Source organism: Cuculus canorus, chromosome 1 (assembly GCF_017976375.1).
Source record: "Cuculus canorus isolate bCucCan1 chromosome 1, bCucCan1.pri, whole genome shotgun sequence".
Classification (NCBI taxonomy): Eukaryota; Metazoa; Chordata; class Aves; order Cuculiformes; family Cuculidae; genus Cuculus; species Cuculus canorus.
In genome coordinates this window covers 50890452-50906807 of record NC_071401.1, presented here as the reverse complement: position 1 = coordinate 50906807, position 16356 = coordinate 50890452, and the positions used below count along the sequence as shown (strand labels likewise).

The 16356-nt window shown below is 39.9% G+C and overlaps 1 protein-coding gene across 1 annotated transcript in view; it reads left to right on the top strand.

Annotated features, from left to right (window-relative positions):
- The first annotated feature begins 227 nt into the window (after positions 1-227).
- Positions 228-16356, top strand: part of TM9SF2 (transmembrane 9 superfamily member 2) — a 28700-nt gene continuing 12571 nt past the window's right edge. Inside the window, exons 1-7 of the mRNA XM_054084788.1 lie at positions 228-494; positions 5770-5837; positions 6915-7008; positions 7726-7853; positions 11943-12072; positions 13666-13790; positions 14659-14770. Coding sequence (XP_053940763.1) covers positions 366-494; positions 5770-5837; positions 6915-7008; positions 7726-7853; positions 11943-12072; positions 13666-13790; positions 14659-14770 — 786 coding nt within the window. The 5' untranslated portion in view covers positions 228-365. The remainder of the gene's footprint in view (positions 495-5769; positions 5838-6914; positions 7009-7725; positions 7854-11942; positions 12073-13665; positions 13791-14658; positions 14771-16356) is intronic.

The following is a 16356-nucleotide window of genomic DNA, read 5'->3' as shown; positions in this document are numbered from 1 at the left end:
GTGGGCGGCTCCGAGGGACTGCCACCTCCCCTCTCTCCCTGCCCCTACCGCCAGGAAGCGCTTGTCCCGCCTGGCGGGGGGGGGGGTCGCTCCCACTTCCCTCTTGCCGCCCTCCCCGTGGAGATGGCGCCGTGTTGCCATAGCAACCGCGAGCATGCAGGAAGAAAGAAGGAGGGGGGGTGGGCGGTGCTTTAACACCGGAAGCGGACGCCGCGCGGCGCCCGGTCGCGTGCGTCGGCCCCGTGGGGTGACGTGTCGCGCGCCGGAGCGAAGCCGGAAGTGGCGGCGGTTTTAGGGAGGAGGAGGAGGGAGCGCGCGAGGCACCCCGCGACCCCCGCCCCCGGCTCGCGCTCCCCTTTCCCGCCATGGCCCTGAGGCGCCTCCTCATCGCCGCCGTCCTGGCGGCCGCCGCCCCGCCCGCCGCCGCCTTCTACCTGCCGGGCCTGGCGCCCGTCAACTTCTGCGAGGAGGGGAACGAGAAGCCCGAGTGCAAGGTGAGAGCGGGGGGGATAGAGGGGGGCGGTGAGTGAGTGTGGGATCGATGTGTGATCGGGGGGGGGTGTGATCGGTGTGTGTGAGGGTGATCTTTCTGTGATCGGTGTGTGACCTGTGTGCGCGTCTGTGTGAATGTTGTGTGAGTGAGTGTGATCGTGATCGGTGTGTCTGATCGTGATCGGTGTGTGTGTGACCTGAGTGTGTGTGTGTGATCGGTGACTGTGATTGTGATCGGTCTGTGTGTGACCTGAGTGTGTGTGATCAGTGACTGTGATCATGATTGTATGTGTGAGAATGTGTGTGATCGGGGGGGAAGGTGTGAGTGAGTGTGACCTCTGTGCGTGTGACTGATGCCTGACCTCTGTGTGTGTGCGACCGGTGTGTGTGTGTGACCAGTGTGTGTATGATTGGGGGTGTGAGTGTGACCTCTGTGTGATCAGGGGTGCAAGTGTGATTGGGGAGTGCGAGTGTGATCGTATGAGCAATTGTGATCTCTGTACGTGTGTGGCTGTGTGACCTGTATGCACGTGTGTGTGATCTGTGACTGTGTGGCTGTGTGACCTGCATGTGTGTGCACGTCTGTCTGGGTGCACATGAGTGTATTGGTCCCTTCCAACCCAAACCATTCTATGTTTCTATAACCCAATGCAACGCAGTGACCGGGAGCGTCCAGTTTTTATACAACAAATAGTTACTTTTAAAAAAAAAGTGGAATATTTTTTATTTAAGCTAAAGCAGAATTAAGACCCTGGTGAGGGAGCTGGAGAATAAGTCCTGTGAGGAGTGGCTGCGGGAACTGGGGTTGTTCAGCCTGCAGAAAAGGAGGCTCAGGGGAGACCTTATCACTGTACAACTGCCTGAAAGGAGGTTGTAGCGAGGTGGGTGCTGGTCTCTTCTCACCAAGTGACAAGTGATAGAATGAGAGGGAATGGCCTCTAGTTGCACCAGGGAAGGTTTAGATTGATCATCAGGAAAAATTTCTTCACCAAAAGGGTTGTGGAGCACTGGCACAGGCTGCCCAAGGAGGTGGTTGGGTTGCCATCCCTGGAGGCATTTAAAAGTCGAGTAGATGAAGTGCTTAGGGATTTGATTTAGTAGGAGATGAGTGTGGTTGGACTTGATGATCTCAAAGGTCTTTTCCAACCTAGTGATTCTATCATTCAAAGTTTCATCTAAGTAACTGTATTTTTGGAAGTTAGACAGAATGTCCCTGTGACAGCATGTTTTCTTTTAAATAATGTTTTAAAGAAACCCCCCACCCACCCTGCCATGGGCAGCGAGACCTTGAACATGATCACGTTTCTCAGACCCCATCCAACCTGACCTTAAATGTTTCCAGGGATGGAGCATCTACCAACTCTCTGGGCAAGCTGTTCCAGAGCCTCACCACCCTCAGCGTGAAAAATTTCTTCCTAATACCTAGTAGCCTAAACCTCTCCTCTTTTAGTTTAAAACCATTACCCCTTGTGCTGTTGCTACAGGCCCTGCTAAAAAGTTTTCCCCCCCTTTCTTATGAGCCCCTTTAAGTATCAAAAGGCCACAGTAAGGTCTCCTTGCACTTTTCTCTAGGCTGAACAAACCCAAATCTTGCAGGCCCTCTTCATAGGGGAGGTGTTCCAGCCCTCTGATCATTTCTCTGCCTCCTCTCCAAGCCGCTTGTCTCTTGGGGCCTTTTAAGTACTCATTGAGGAGCTGCAGAAAGTAAGAATCGCAGTGACAGGCTGTGCTGGGGGGGGTGGGGTGGGCATGGGGCGATTCCTGGCAGGAGCGAGCAGCTGGTAGCTGCAAGCAGATATAAAATCAAGGCAAACTTTCCTTGCTGTGTCTTCCTGGCTGCCAGAATCTGAAATATAGGGGCTTCTTAGCTCTTGATTTTCAAGTGAAGCTGAAACTCGTTTTCATGCCTACATAAATGCTAAGAAAAGTTCACATAACTAAATTACCTATTAGTAAGAACATTGGCTGGAAGGGAATCTGTACTCAATATAGTCTTTGCTGCTTTGGGTGAGCTGTAGAAATTGTCGCTACTGCTGTGATGAAAATTTCACCAGGCTATGTCTTGAGAATTGAATAAGAAAGCTCAAGACCAATAGCTTTTATGATCCCTTGCCTTATTGCTGCTGGAAGCGCCTGCCTTTTGCTTCGTGATCTGTCATCTTCTGTATTACATGAAGCAATGATTCATGATTCTTTAGAATAACAGTCTAAACCGTATCTTTCTGGTAATCACCTTGCACTGACTTTGTCCATTTGCTGTCATAGAATTAGTAGAGGAGGTAATAAGCCGAAAGTGCAATGAAGGCATAGTTGCTATAAATGTCTATTCCTTTCTTTAAGTGTACCGTTCCATTCAGACTAGTGGACTCTTGCACCTAACACATAACTGTGGATGTTTTCACTCTTGTTTCCATGCTGCTTCAGTTGTGGTAGCAAAACATTCTGTGGACGCTCTTTTATAGGATCATAGAAATGGTGTTCAGAAGTGACCTCAGGAGGTCACACATTCCAGCCTCATGCTTCAAGCAGGATTCTTGCCAACACTAGGTCAGGTCACCTCTACCTTTGTTTAAGCAAGTCTTGAGAACATCTACCCATGGAGCATTTGTCACCTCCCTGGGTTGCTCCACCCTCTTAAGGGACTTTTTTCTTGAAGTACAGGCTAGGAAGCTGCAGTTTGTAGGTTTTTTTAAATGTCACTGAAAAATATTGCTATGTCTGAATTATTAAGCTATGATTGTGGCACAAAGATTTTTATTTTTTTTAAAGTCAGGTAAACCAGGTTGTCTACCACCGTTTGTCACCAAACTGAGAGACTTATGACATGATCTTTCTCAAATCTCTCTTTTTTTTTCTGCTCATTTTATGTATACAAAATATTTGTATCTTTATCCTGAGAATTTATAGTTCTGTAAATGTAAAGTGAGATGCTTAGTTAGTGTAAATGAAGTGGCTAGCCAAACATTTTAGGATAACCTCAACAGGTGTGTTATTGCAAATGCCTCTTTCTGAAATTAGCCACCTTTTATTCCTCTGTGTTGTGACAGCCAATTTATGTATGAAGTGAGACACAGGCATGCGGAGAAGTCTAAATCACATCTAATTCTCTCCATGTCGTATGCAACTGAATGTAGTCTGGCACCTGGCAAGGAGAAACAATACGTGATGAGATAATTACTGTATCATAACATTTATATAAGTGGGTCAAACTAAGCTTCCCTGGACAACTTTAATTTTTTAATGTGTTCTTTCAGAGTTCTTACAATTGTCACTGATTATGATGTCAGTAACAATATTGAGTTTTCCTGTGCCTCGAGGATTTAGATCCACAGACCAGATCTGTAAATGGTACTACTTGTCTGTTACGATCTCTATGTGTCTGCTTGGAGAGGTGGACTGGGAGGTTATTAGTGGGGTGTATAGCTAGCAGCACAAGGATGATGAGACTCGTGACTTTCCCTCTTCCTCCAAGCTGTCTGCTAATCTGCTTCTGCAAACTCAGTTTGACTGCTTTTCCTGTTTCTGGCTGAAATATCATCAGAAATAGAATGTGATCTATGCAGACTTAAATAGAAACTCTTGGCTGAACACTAAGAATCCTTACTTAGTTTAAAAAAATACCAATGGTTCCAGAGGGGACTTGCTGTTTTATGGGAAATTGTTTATCAGAGATGCTGATATGCAGTAATGCATATACTTCTTGTGGAGAATTGGAGTAGTCAGGTAAATCTCCATTAAGAAAAATAGCTAATCTAAGGCTGTGCTTCTGTTACCAACTGGGGCAGTTTAATTCCTTGCTGCTGGAGGTGAGAGATTTCATTCCTGTCTTCCTCTGGGCAATGTGTTCCTGTCCTCTGTGTTTTCCCAGCTATGTTATTTGTTAAATCCCTCTTTGAGCTTATTAATATGGCAGGAAACTAACCATCTTCTTTACCAAACTATTGTTTTTGCTGTGTTAGTGAGTTGAAGTGGCTTACAGAATCATGACAAGCTTTCAGTCCCCAGAGGTAAGCAGCGGGTCTGCGTGGCTTACAGCAGAGAAAAGAGGAAAGCAGTGAGGTGTGTCTTTACTTAGTGAGTCAACCTAACAGCTCTCAGCTGTCTTCCTCTCATGGAACTGCGTCTTGATTTGCACATGGATATCAGTAAAACAGTACCTGACTGAAGTGTCTGAGCCACAGACACATTTGAACAGTTCCATCTTTTTTATTTCGTTCTTTTTACTCTCCTCCAGAATTTCTTGGCTTGGCTAAACTTAAGTGAGTTTTCGTAGGGAGGAAAAGCTCTCCTGTGGATTCATGGTGAGAAAATAGATAGTTTGCTGTTGAAAGGGGGAGGTCTTATTCCTGAAAGCACTCACCTTCCTTTTGCTGTCTCCAGCTGTTGTCTGATTGCACAGTAAGACAGTTCAGCTTGCTATGCTGCTAAAAACAGCCCTTAAAGATTTTTAAGGGGTAAGTCTTGCTGTTTTAGCCAGTTCAATTGGTCTGCTGTGCAAGCAGATAACTGCCAAAAACACTGCAAGGTAAACAGTTGAAATTGGGACTGCGGGACTAGAATAAATAAGGGAAGGGGTTTTGAGACTAAGTGAGAAGAGTGAGACCTCTCCCTTTCTGTAGCAGCAGGATACCCAATCTGTAATTAATGTGCGTAGACTGAAGTAGTCTGAAACCACAGCAGGCTGAAATTCAAGTTCTTACTCGAGAGTTGCTACAGTTACTGATAAACCTTTCTAAGAAGATAAATGTGCATATCCTTGCCTTGTCTTTGGAAAGAGCTTCTGTTCAAACTTACAATAGCGTATCAGTCTGAATACGTTTAAATCCTCATAGTGCAGTTCTCAGTTGCTATATAGATAAAATTATGGATCAGCTTAATTATCTGTACTTTTATTCATGTTCTTCTAAGACTTTTATTACCCAGAAGTTGTGGTGATGACTAATAATGTCTGTAACTTGGTACATTAAACTAAAACACTGGCAACTGTGGTAACCTAGTCTCGTGCCCCATTTCTTGCTGTCTTGTAGTTTGAGTGGCTATGTTAGCCCTAAAGTGGTTTTGTCATGTGGACACTGTTTTTGTGATGGTTAGATGGTGTTTTACATATGCTCTCAGCAGATAACTTTCCATTATACAAGCTTTTACATTTCAAGATGTGTAATTGCACAAATGTTACATTTCCAGCTTTCCTTTACCTTAGTCACACAAATCTGTTTTTATATAACCATCAGAACTGAAGAAGTATCTTAACATAACTGATTATTTCTACTCTTTCAGTCTGGAATCGAGCTGTTTGTGAACAGGCTTGACTCTGTAGAGTCTGTCCTTCCCTATGAATACACTGCGTAAGTATATTACACTGCTTATGTCATTTAAGTTCTTGGTTCTTCCAAAAAGATTAATTTATCTTACAGTACTAATTACATATTGCTACAGCAGTTTGCTAGTGAGGAATCTCTATTTATTTTGCTAACATACATTTGCCTATATAGACTTTTCAACCAGACGGATGCATATGTTGCTTCCTTCTTCCTACTTGTCTTTGCTTGTACTTTAGAAGGATGGCATAGGCCTCATGTAGTTCGAATCACTACTTTAGAGTAATTTAAGATTAAAGTGTGTGTGTATAAAACATTTACTCTTCTACATTAGTTTTCATTTTATAGATTAAAGTATTACTGCTGTCTTTAGTAGCCTATAGCCAGATGACTTAAAGTGGTAATGAGGTGTGAACTTCGCAGCAGTTACCTTAATGAGGTGTTAAATGTTTTCTTGGTACACATCATAGTAGTGCAGAAAATGTACCAGTGCCTAGTACAACTATGTAAAGTTGTTACCTCAAAAAAGATTTTGACTGTTAATATTGAAGAGCTTAAGCAGTTATATCTCCACTTTAATGAACGCAAAATGGGATATACTTGAAATGAGGCTGAAAAAAAAACTTGGAGGATGTGCTGTTAAATGTTTGGTGAATGAAACTGCAGTAACCTGCTTATTCAATAGTGCTTGTTGTAAAACAGCTATCCATATGTGTGTGTGTATTTGTTTATTTATTGCTCTTATTATTCCCCCCGGCCCAGGAATCTGGCCTGCATGCTTTTCTCACAGAGCTGTCATGAAACTCTGTGAATATTTAATTCTTGGCAGAAATCCCTAATCAAATAGGAAACTTCTAATTACTTAAGAAAACTTTTATGCTACAGTCCTTAATATAAACTGAGTTCTGAAATAGCTGGTGAAGAGGTTTGATCGTTGGGTTTGGTTTGTGTTTTTTTTCCAAAGTGGAACTGTGTTTTTCATGCTTTGAAGAAACTGTTGTGTATTCCTTTACTTGTGATGAAGGTGTTGATTTGGGACCACCGAGGTCTAATATTTGCAGCTGAGATTTCTTTATTAACTTTTGTATCTTTTCTCCAATTCAGGTTCGATTTTTGTCAAGCGGAAGGAAAGAAGCGTCCCTCTGAAAACCTCGGCCAAGTATTATTTGGAGAAAGGATAGAACCATCTCCTTACAGGGTTTGTTCTGTGACTAGAGGTCTTATGCATGTTCAAATGTAATGAACCTTGAAGATCCTTTTCACAAGGGCTTTATCTCAATGAGCTTCAAAATTTGAAATTTCACATAACAGAAATCTGTCAGTTTAATCTGATTGGAATTGTGCTCTTTGCATCACGAAGTGATAGCCTGAAATGCTGTGGAGCTTGTCTTCTCTCTTTGGAACCTGCCAGAACTTGATACTTGCTCTTCAGCTGTTCCCATGTTAGAGGGAATTGAGTACTTTATTTCTTTGAACCAGATCTGAAAATACTGCAGCTGTAAAATGGGAGAATTATAAATGCTACTAGTCAGCTTGCCTTCATGGTGAGTGAAGCTCTCACCTTCTCTCCTACGCGTAGTAAGGGGAAGTTATCAATTGAATCTGCCTGGGACAGCATTGCTGCTGTGAGGTCAAATGACGTGTTTGGTAAATCATTGCAGAAAACGAGTTTTAATCAGTAACAAGGAGCTCTTGGTGTAAGGCTCCTACAGTGAGCACAGGAGGGTTTTATAGCACACACCAATACAAAAATCTGCTCTGGAGGGTTAGCATAAGTACTCTTGGTAATTTGTTAGCTATTTTTATCACAATAGTATAGGCAGTTATACAAATGTGTATAGGAAACTTGTGAAATACTGAAATGACTCAAAGTTTGTTGCAACCTTTTTGCTCATATGTCTTTCATTTTTCTTAGTTCACATTCAACAAGAAGGAGACATGTAAATCTGTTTGTACAAAAACATATGATACCACAAAGCCAGAAGACAAACAGAAATTAGACTTTTTGAAAAAAAGCATGCTATTGAATTATCAACATCATTGGTAAGTTGATATCAAAATTTGTAGCTTGGTTAGTCCAGTATGTTGGTGATAATCTATTTTAGTTTATCGTTTTGTCTTTGCAAGCTGAACACTGGGTCTTTGCACTGAATCTGTTCTCCTTCTGTGCTTGCAAAAGATGTTATATTGTTTGTCTTCATAAAAAATTTCCTTCAGTTGAAGGATAAGCACCAGGTGTAGTGGAAGTGAGTCTGTTTCCAAACACAAAACTTTGTGTGGATTTTTGTGGTGCCTCTGTGCTTACTGTAAAATACTGCTGCTGCTTCTTTGCAGCTGTAGACGTTAATCTTGCCCTGGCTTAAGAATAGTCTTAAGGGACATTCATTCAATTCCTATGTCATCTTTGTTTTCCTCAAGAGTGTTTGCACTGCCCTTCAACTGTTGTGTCCAGGAGATAGGATCAATGGTTCTGAAAGAGGTTTACGTGAAGTTTGTTTCTGTTGTAGGATATGGAAGTGAAAGGTGGCCAATAGAACTTTATTAGTGAAATAATTTTGAGGAGTGCATGAACACTTGGTCCTTTCCTGTTCTGAGTCCCTCTGTAACCATCTGAGTTGTCCTGGAGCATACTGGGGCTCTGTTACTCCTTCGACATGGAGGCTCTCTTCCAGCAGGCGTGGATATGTACTCTGAATCTCACGCTGCTTTTCGGTTGGATGTAACCATGCTCTGCACACACATCCAAGAGCAGGTTCCATCTTCACGCTGGAAACACCTAGCTGTGCCACTGAGTGTTGGTGTTTGTCAATATGCTGTGCTAATAGCAGCCTTTGTGTGCAACAGTATAAGGAACGACTTGAGCGTGAAGTTGTCAGAGTTTCTGTGGCATGTCTTTGCAAGTAATATGTGAACGTAATTAAGCAACGTTGCCTGTATGATTCCAAATGTGTACTCCCTGCTTCACCAAAACACACATTTTGGTCTTCATTTAATTAAATTAAAACTTTCTGGATATTTTAGTAAAAATGCCAGTGAAATGTTGAATGTTGCCACTGTTGGTAAATGTTTTTCTGTAATGTCACATTCCATTTCTTCAATTCTGAAACAGCCACCTGTGCTGGAAAGGCGATGACTATATTTTCTTCTGCTCAGGGGAACCTATATGGGATATCCCTTTTTAGGGGTAAACTGTGGCTCACTATGTAATCTTTCTGGGAGCCTCCTGAAAATTAGCATAGTTGGAAGTTGACAGATTAGGTCATGAAGGGTTCAGAGGCAATAGCTATATGTTTATTCAGGTGAACAAGGACATGCTAAAGACCCTGAATGGAAAAGCTACTTTTGCAGGGATTCAAAGTGTCCAGGCCCAATGCTGAAATAAGTAGAGCTTCAAATGTGCTGGATTTGGTTGTATTCCTATTGAATACCGCATATATTTGTAATACTTACAGCACTTAGAATTTCACTGTTGCATACTGGTCTGGCATAAAGCTTCAGCTTAAAAAGTTTGTGTATGTTTTCGTGCATATATGAAAAATAGTTTCCTGAGGCTGTGATCCTGTCACTCTTTCAAAGTAAGTATTTTTTTAAGAAAGTCCAAAACTTGAGCTGATGAAGACTGAAACAAAGCTGTGTAAAACTGATCACACAGAAAGGTACTTTAGACTCTTTTTTTCCCCTTTAGATTAAATTGTTTTACAAATATACTTATGGTATATAAGTCTATTTTTTTGGCCCATACAGCTAACTTGATAGGACTGTTCATATTATAGTAAGATGTAGTTCTGTTTTTCAGTGTGAAAACCTCCCTTTTTGGGGGTATTTACCTTAGTTTTTTCACAGCCCTTCTAGTTGGGTTTTTTTTTTTTTGTGCTAGGCTCAGTTCCCTAAAATTTCAGAACCAGTGGCATGAAGAGTCCCTGTTTGTCTTTATGATAGTGATAGTCATCCTCAGCCACAGCTTCACAAAGTGAAAGTGCTGGATTTTGTGATGAATGATGTGTGGTCCGGGAGTATGGTACAGGGGTATGTTGTACAGGGATCAGCAAGGTAGATTTAGTGAGGATTTAATAGAGGTTTATTATCCGGCTTCAATTTATCATAAAATTCCTGGGGAACACAGTGCAAAGTACTTTTAAGGTTTTAAAAGCCACTTAATAAGATTAGGAACAAACATACTGAATTTGACTCAGCTATACTGATATCTTGGCTGACAGTGTTCATCTCCAGATGTTCTTGAGAGACACATAAGAACACTGTTGTGTAGCATATCTGCCCCACATGTATAATCTCTTCAAGTCATTTTAAATTTGAAGATTAACTATGAAAAATGATTTGCTTCTTAAACTATCAATTCGTTCCAGCATTGCTGCTTAAAGGCAGCTCAGTATGCCTTTGCTGAAGAAGATGCTTTACTCCAACCAAACTCATTTGCAATAGGCTAATGCTTTACCTGGTTTTGATTATGAAATTAAAATACTAACAAAGAGCAAGAGGTTTCTCTAGCATATATTATGGAGGTAAAATTCCAAATATGGTCCAAGTGTAATGAATGAATCTGCATGTGGAATAGCTCCTAATTAGCAATTTAATTGTACTCCATAGTAGCATGGAGAAGTGAGTAGGATTTGATGGGGGGTGCTGCTGCTTGCAACTGTGATAGTCCTTGAAATCTCCTGAGAACGTGGGAACTATGTTTTTGGAGGGCCTGTCTTCACCTTTTCTGCTGTGTCAGTATGAGCCAAGAACATTGCTACTTATTTCTGCTTGGTAACTAGTGGTAGGTGTGCTGCAAATCGTCATGTTGTATGAGCAAAGGCAGCACCTACCAATCTCTTTATCCCCCCATCTGTTGATGTGCTTTAAAAAACAGTGCTTCTTTAGAGACTGGTACAACATGCAGCAGACTAAATAATGCTTTGTTTTTGTTGTCTGAAGTCATAATTCCTGCATTTAATTAGGTATATAAGGGTACTTGATGAGGTATTATTGGATATCAGTTAACATTAATAATCTAGTGGTTATAATAATGAAATATTTAATTGAAAAGGGTATTCAGTAGCTTGATAAGTTTTATTAGAAACCGTGTGTTGTTTTCAGTGGGATGTCTTTTTTTGGTCTAGTGATGTACAAAAAGAGGCAGTTGTCTTATGTCTTCATGTGAGAAGTTTATTTAATAGACCTTTAAAAACATACCTTGGATCAATTAATGTTGCCCTAAGGGCAGCTACTGAATTTTAAGTCTTAACTGAATGACTTTCTTTTGAGATTTATCTGTGAGCTACTTAAAACACTTTATATCGTAAAGAAATAAGTTTGGCTTTTTACACTTGTTCCTGAGGTCAGTGTTCAGGAATTCACAGAAATAGCAAAAAAAAAAAAAAAAAAAATTAAAAATTAAACTTGCACTTCAGCTCTAATGCACAATAAAAATTGAGTGGCATGCAAAAATATATTCTGGAAGAGCAATGCGGAAGCTGTGTATGTGCATGTGTGTAGGCAAATTTTTGTGTTTTGTCTTAAGCTTGAAATTATCAAGCTCATTTTTGCGGTTTAGTGGATGAATCTGGCCATTTTAAAGACAAAATAATGAAATGTTAAGTTGTTCTGACTTTGGAGTGGGGGGGGTTTATGTATTGGGCTGTGTTTATAAGGAGAATTGAGAAACTGGTCCGGTGTAAGACTCCTGTTTCCAAGCACCTTCTGAAGAAGTATATTGATAGAATGCCAGGTTGGAAGGGACCTCGGTGATCATCTGATCCAGCCTTTTTTGGTGATATGTAGTTTAATTGATATGTCCCAGAACCAGGTTGAGCTGGCCCTTGTAAAGGAATATACCATTTCCCTGGGGAGATTATTCCAATGTTTAATTGTTCTCATTTTTGTTACTTTGTTTTTTTCTAAAAAAGAAACTTTTTTCCAAGTTTCAATTGAAGAGCTACATGCTTATATCTGATTTGGAAACTGGAGTGGCAATCGGTGCATGGGTGAAAATCTGAAAGGAGTATTATTCTTGTAGTTAATCTTCCAATAACAAATGTAGCAAAGTTGGATTAATATTAATCTCTTTCTTTTTTTTCCATCGCACTGTGTATTTTGAAAGACTGTGACATGTCACTATTCCATTTGCAGGATTGTGGACAACATGCCGGTGACCTGGTGTTACGACGTTGAAGATGGCCAGAGGTTCTGCAATCCTGGGTTTCCTATTGGCTGCTATATTACAGAAGATGGCCGTCCAAAAGATGCCTGTGTTATTAACGTATGTTTATGCAATTATATATATATTTTTTTTTTAATATCCTCTTTTTTCCTAATGTAAAGACTGGCATTTCTCATGTGTCATGTTTCTATGGTGAGTCCTCCCTATCTTAAGAACCCTTGTTACCTAAAACTAGGTTAAGTGTTTTGATGCCTCTGCAAGTACCACAATTTGTAAGTGTCGTCTAACCCTAGGAACCTTATCTCTTCTGTTGCATAATACTGAAGGGCTCTAAAAGATAGAGAGGAGAGATGAAAGTGCATAGCATTTAATACATGTAAAGAGTGAGGGAGAAAAGTGTGTCATCCTTCACTGCCTAATAAGTCTAAACGTTTGAAGGCTTGGACTTTGGTTTTTTTTAGATAGAAGTGTTTTCATGGAAGCACGTTTGCATAGACATAATTCTCTGCATAGAAATAATTCTTCAAGGAATGCTTTCTCTAAAATTGCATGGGATAATGAAAGAAGCAAAATAGAAGATTTCTGAGTGAAAAAAGCTTGTCCTGTGGGAGACAGATCTGTTGGATTAACTGATGGAGGTCCATATAAGTGCACTGTAAGCATCGTGGAAATCAGTGCAATGGGAAGTCCAGGATATGTTTAGATTACCGTAGAACTCTTCCACAGATAGGTCACTGGGAACTTGGAATAGTTTTTTGGTTTTGTCAAAATGATTAGTTTTACTTAATGGATCACAAACAAAGGCAGCAGTTTCTGCAGTTTCTAATTTTGCCTGCATAACAAATTGATTTTGGAGGCTCTTTATGAATGGAAACATTTATGATCAAATATGTAATCTGGTAATATTCTTTGAATCTTCTCTAAATACTTTTTTTCTTCATACAAGGAAAATAGCCTTTGAAGGAATAGCTGAAGGGCTGTAGATGAACACTTAATTTATATAACTATTCGTATGGCTGGGAGAGGGGGTTGAAAATGGTGGGGATAGAGCCCTGGGGAAGTACTGATTCGGTAGATATAATGCTTGTCATTTAACAACCTCTTTAACTGTGTGAATTCCAAGCTGATGTTTCCATTTACCTGAGATTTGTATTCAGCGTTCTTGGCTGCTGCTTGCACTTTGTCTCTGTGCATCTTTGGTTTCAAATGTCATGGTGCTTCTGTCACTGGAAGCAGTTATTTGCATTGTTTGTCTTAGAAGGGTCTGTTTAATCTATGAAAAATATGCATATTTTAAAATAGCTAATGTTTATGAAACACTCATGATATGAAAGCTGTCACTTAGTTATCCATTCAGTTTGCTACTTCGGTTAAATAAAATGGGACATCTTCAGTTACAGAAATATTTTAATACATATATTTGTAAATATATTTTATGTTTAGATCTATTTTTTTACTTTTCAATTGTAGTAAGATAGTTCTTGGCATTATTTTTTCTAGTTTGTCTTTTTAATGAAAGACTTTAATGGAAAGGCCTTACTATCTTTGTATTCCAAGAATCTCACATTTATCTTGTAGAACTTCTTGACAGAAAAACTCTATGCTGTCTAAAATCTGTTATGTAAGCTTCTGCTTAAGGCATTTAGATGTCTTGTCTTTTGGGTTGTTTAACATCATCTTTTGTCATTTCAGTCAGAGTTTCATGAAAAAGATACTTTTTATATCTTCAACCATGTTGACATAAAGATTTATTACCATGTTGTGGAAAATGAAGCTCTGGGAGCAAGACTAGTTGCTGCTAAGCTTGAACCAAAAAGGTTAGTACTCGGAAATAGCTTTTGTCGTCAAACGGTGATCCATCCCAAGACACTTGCTTTGATGTGGGGATCTGTTGCTAGTCAGAAATGTTTTCAGATGTGTGACCTGTAGATGAGCTTTCCCATTGTTTGATGTAGTGTGATGTAGGACAGTCTAACATAATTTTGTTCTGAATTCGATAGTGCACAAAGATCTATTTCCTATTTGAGCCAAAAAGATGATAAAATAAAACCTAGCGGTGATATGTGTTCAGTGAAGCAACTCTCATTTCTCTACTGGGGGATGTATTGTCTTGTGACGGAATAGGCCACCAGTGCCTGATGCAGGAGTAATTGGAGTGCAAATCAGAGTTTGATGTCTTCAGCAATCGGGATTTGAATAGAATGATTTCACAAATGTACTTGTCAGTTGTTCTGGTGTCTATGTGGCTTTTGCACAACTGATGTCTCATTGTTTCTTAGCATCTTGTCTTTTGTATTCTTCGTATACCTGAGCTTGCATTGTTGTTTCAGCATCATGATGAAAGTATCTTTCTGACAGAAGTTCATAATTCTGTTGTAACTTTGAGCGTTTTAGAGATTCTTTGAAGTACTCGGACTTCTTTAATTTTTAGTGCTCTGCTTTAGAGACTGTGCCTTCTATGGTTTTCTTTTGAGAATATACAAATCTTGTTCAAAAAGTTCAAGTATCAAAAAGTTATGTGCTTATGATGCATTCCTTAAGTTCTGAAATTTGAGGCATTAAGATCAATTTTGATATTTACAGGAAGAATCCTGGATGAAGCTGATGCTTTTGTAAGATGAATAAATTCTTTCTTAAAAGTGTTTTGGATGAAGGAGCTTTCATACTGTTTTTTTCTTCCTGCAGTTACAAGCATACTCATCCAGACAACCCTGATTGCTCAGGAGTACCTATGGATATAAGTAATAAGGCTAATGGAGAAGTCAAAATTGCTTACACGTACTCAGTTTCTTTTCAAGTGAGTACTAAGCTTTATGTAGTATTTACTTTTTAAAATTGTGCATTAATGTTCTGAATTATGAAGATGGACAACTAAAATTATCTCAAAATAGTGAGTTTAAAATTTTATTTGGACTGTAATGTCGAAGATGGCTTGGAATTTAACCACACACTTCACAATTTTCATACCATACCACTCAGAAAGAATGTGAAATGCATATGTGTTTAAGAGTCACGCTTTCAATGTTTAACTAGGTTGTCTGGTAGTTGTTTTTCAATTCAAGCCCTTAAAGTCTGAGAAACTATGTGTTGGCAAGTGTGGAGAGGAGGGAGCTGGCCTCTTCTCCCGAGTGACTAAGGACAAGACAAGGGGGAATGGCCTGAAGCTCTGCCAGGGGAGGTTCAGGCTGGATATCAGAAAAAAATTCTTCACAGAAAGAGTCATCGGGCACTCGCACAGGCTGCCCAGGGAGGTGGTTGAGTCACCTTCCCTGGAGGTGTTTAAGGAACGGGTTGATGAAGTGCTTAGGGACATGGTTTAAGGGAGTGTTAGGAATGGTTGGGCTCAATAATCCAGTCCTTTCCAAACTGGTGATTCTATGATTCTGTTGTAGGTAGCTTGAAGCTGATAATTTTCTGCAGTCCTGCTGCCAAAGTTTACTTTTCTCCAAGGTCATTCTCCCCTGGAAATCTGCAAAAGCATAAGAAGTTGTTATTGTTTGTTCCAGTCTTCTCTGCTTAAAAGCAGAGGAGCAGTATATCAAGCATCTACAGGGAGCAGTGATATTAGAATGCGTCTCATACTGGTGACAAGCAAGAGATTTTATTATTGTTTTATATACTTTTTTTTGAGGTTGCTGTTCAAATTGTCTTTCAGAGTTTCCCACTCTTTCACAAACTGTTCCACGATTAGTCTAAGACCTCAAGTGCAAGTGACTCACTGAAAAGAGTACAGATAATAGCTAGTTGGATTTCTTGACTCCTTGTGTATATATTGAGAGGATAGTTTACACACAGCAGTTCATATTTTCAACCTCAATAGTTCTGTGATTCTTCTGGATATGAAGGAGTCTACCCCTTCTTTTTTTGTCATTAAGGACTTTAATAAAAATCTCGGTGATTAATAGATTAAAAAAATAGCAATAAGGCAGTTTTTATTTTTGTTTAACCTTGTTGTGATTGCAAGGTCCGTGGTGTCTTTCAAAACAATAGGCCATTGTTACTTCGAGACTGTTTATATATCTTTCTTAATTCTAAATTTAGAACCTGCTATAGAATGCAGTTCAGCTGTGGTGAAATGGAGACTGCATAGTTGATCTCTAAAGCTGGAGGGTAGCATTGAGTTAGGGTGTGGAGTCCCCTGCCACTGCAAGATGTACCCTGTAAAGCGCTGGTCTTACAGTATAATTACACTGCTAAAGTTTCTCAGGCATGAACCCCTTTATCTCTTAAGAGCTCTTAAAGCAATGTTTGAAGAACTATCATGAACTACTATGTTTGTAGTTCTTTAGTAAGTGGATTGCATGGTAAAATTCAAAGCACAATAAACCACGTAAGAAAAACATGCAGAAGGGATTGTATTGTGCGTGACTTGTAATTCTATTT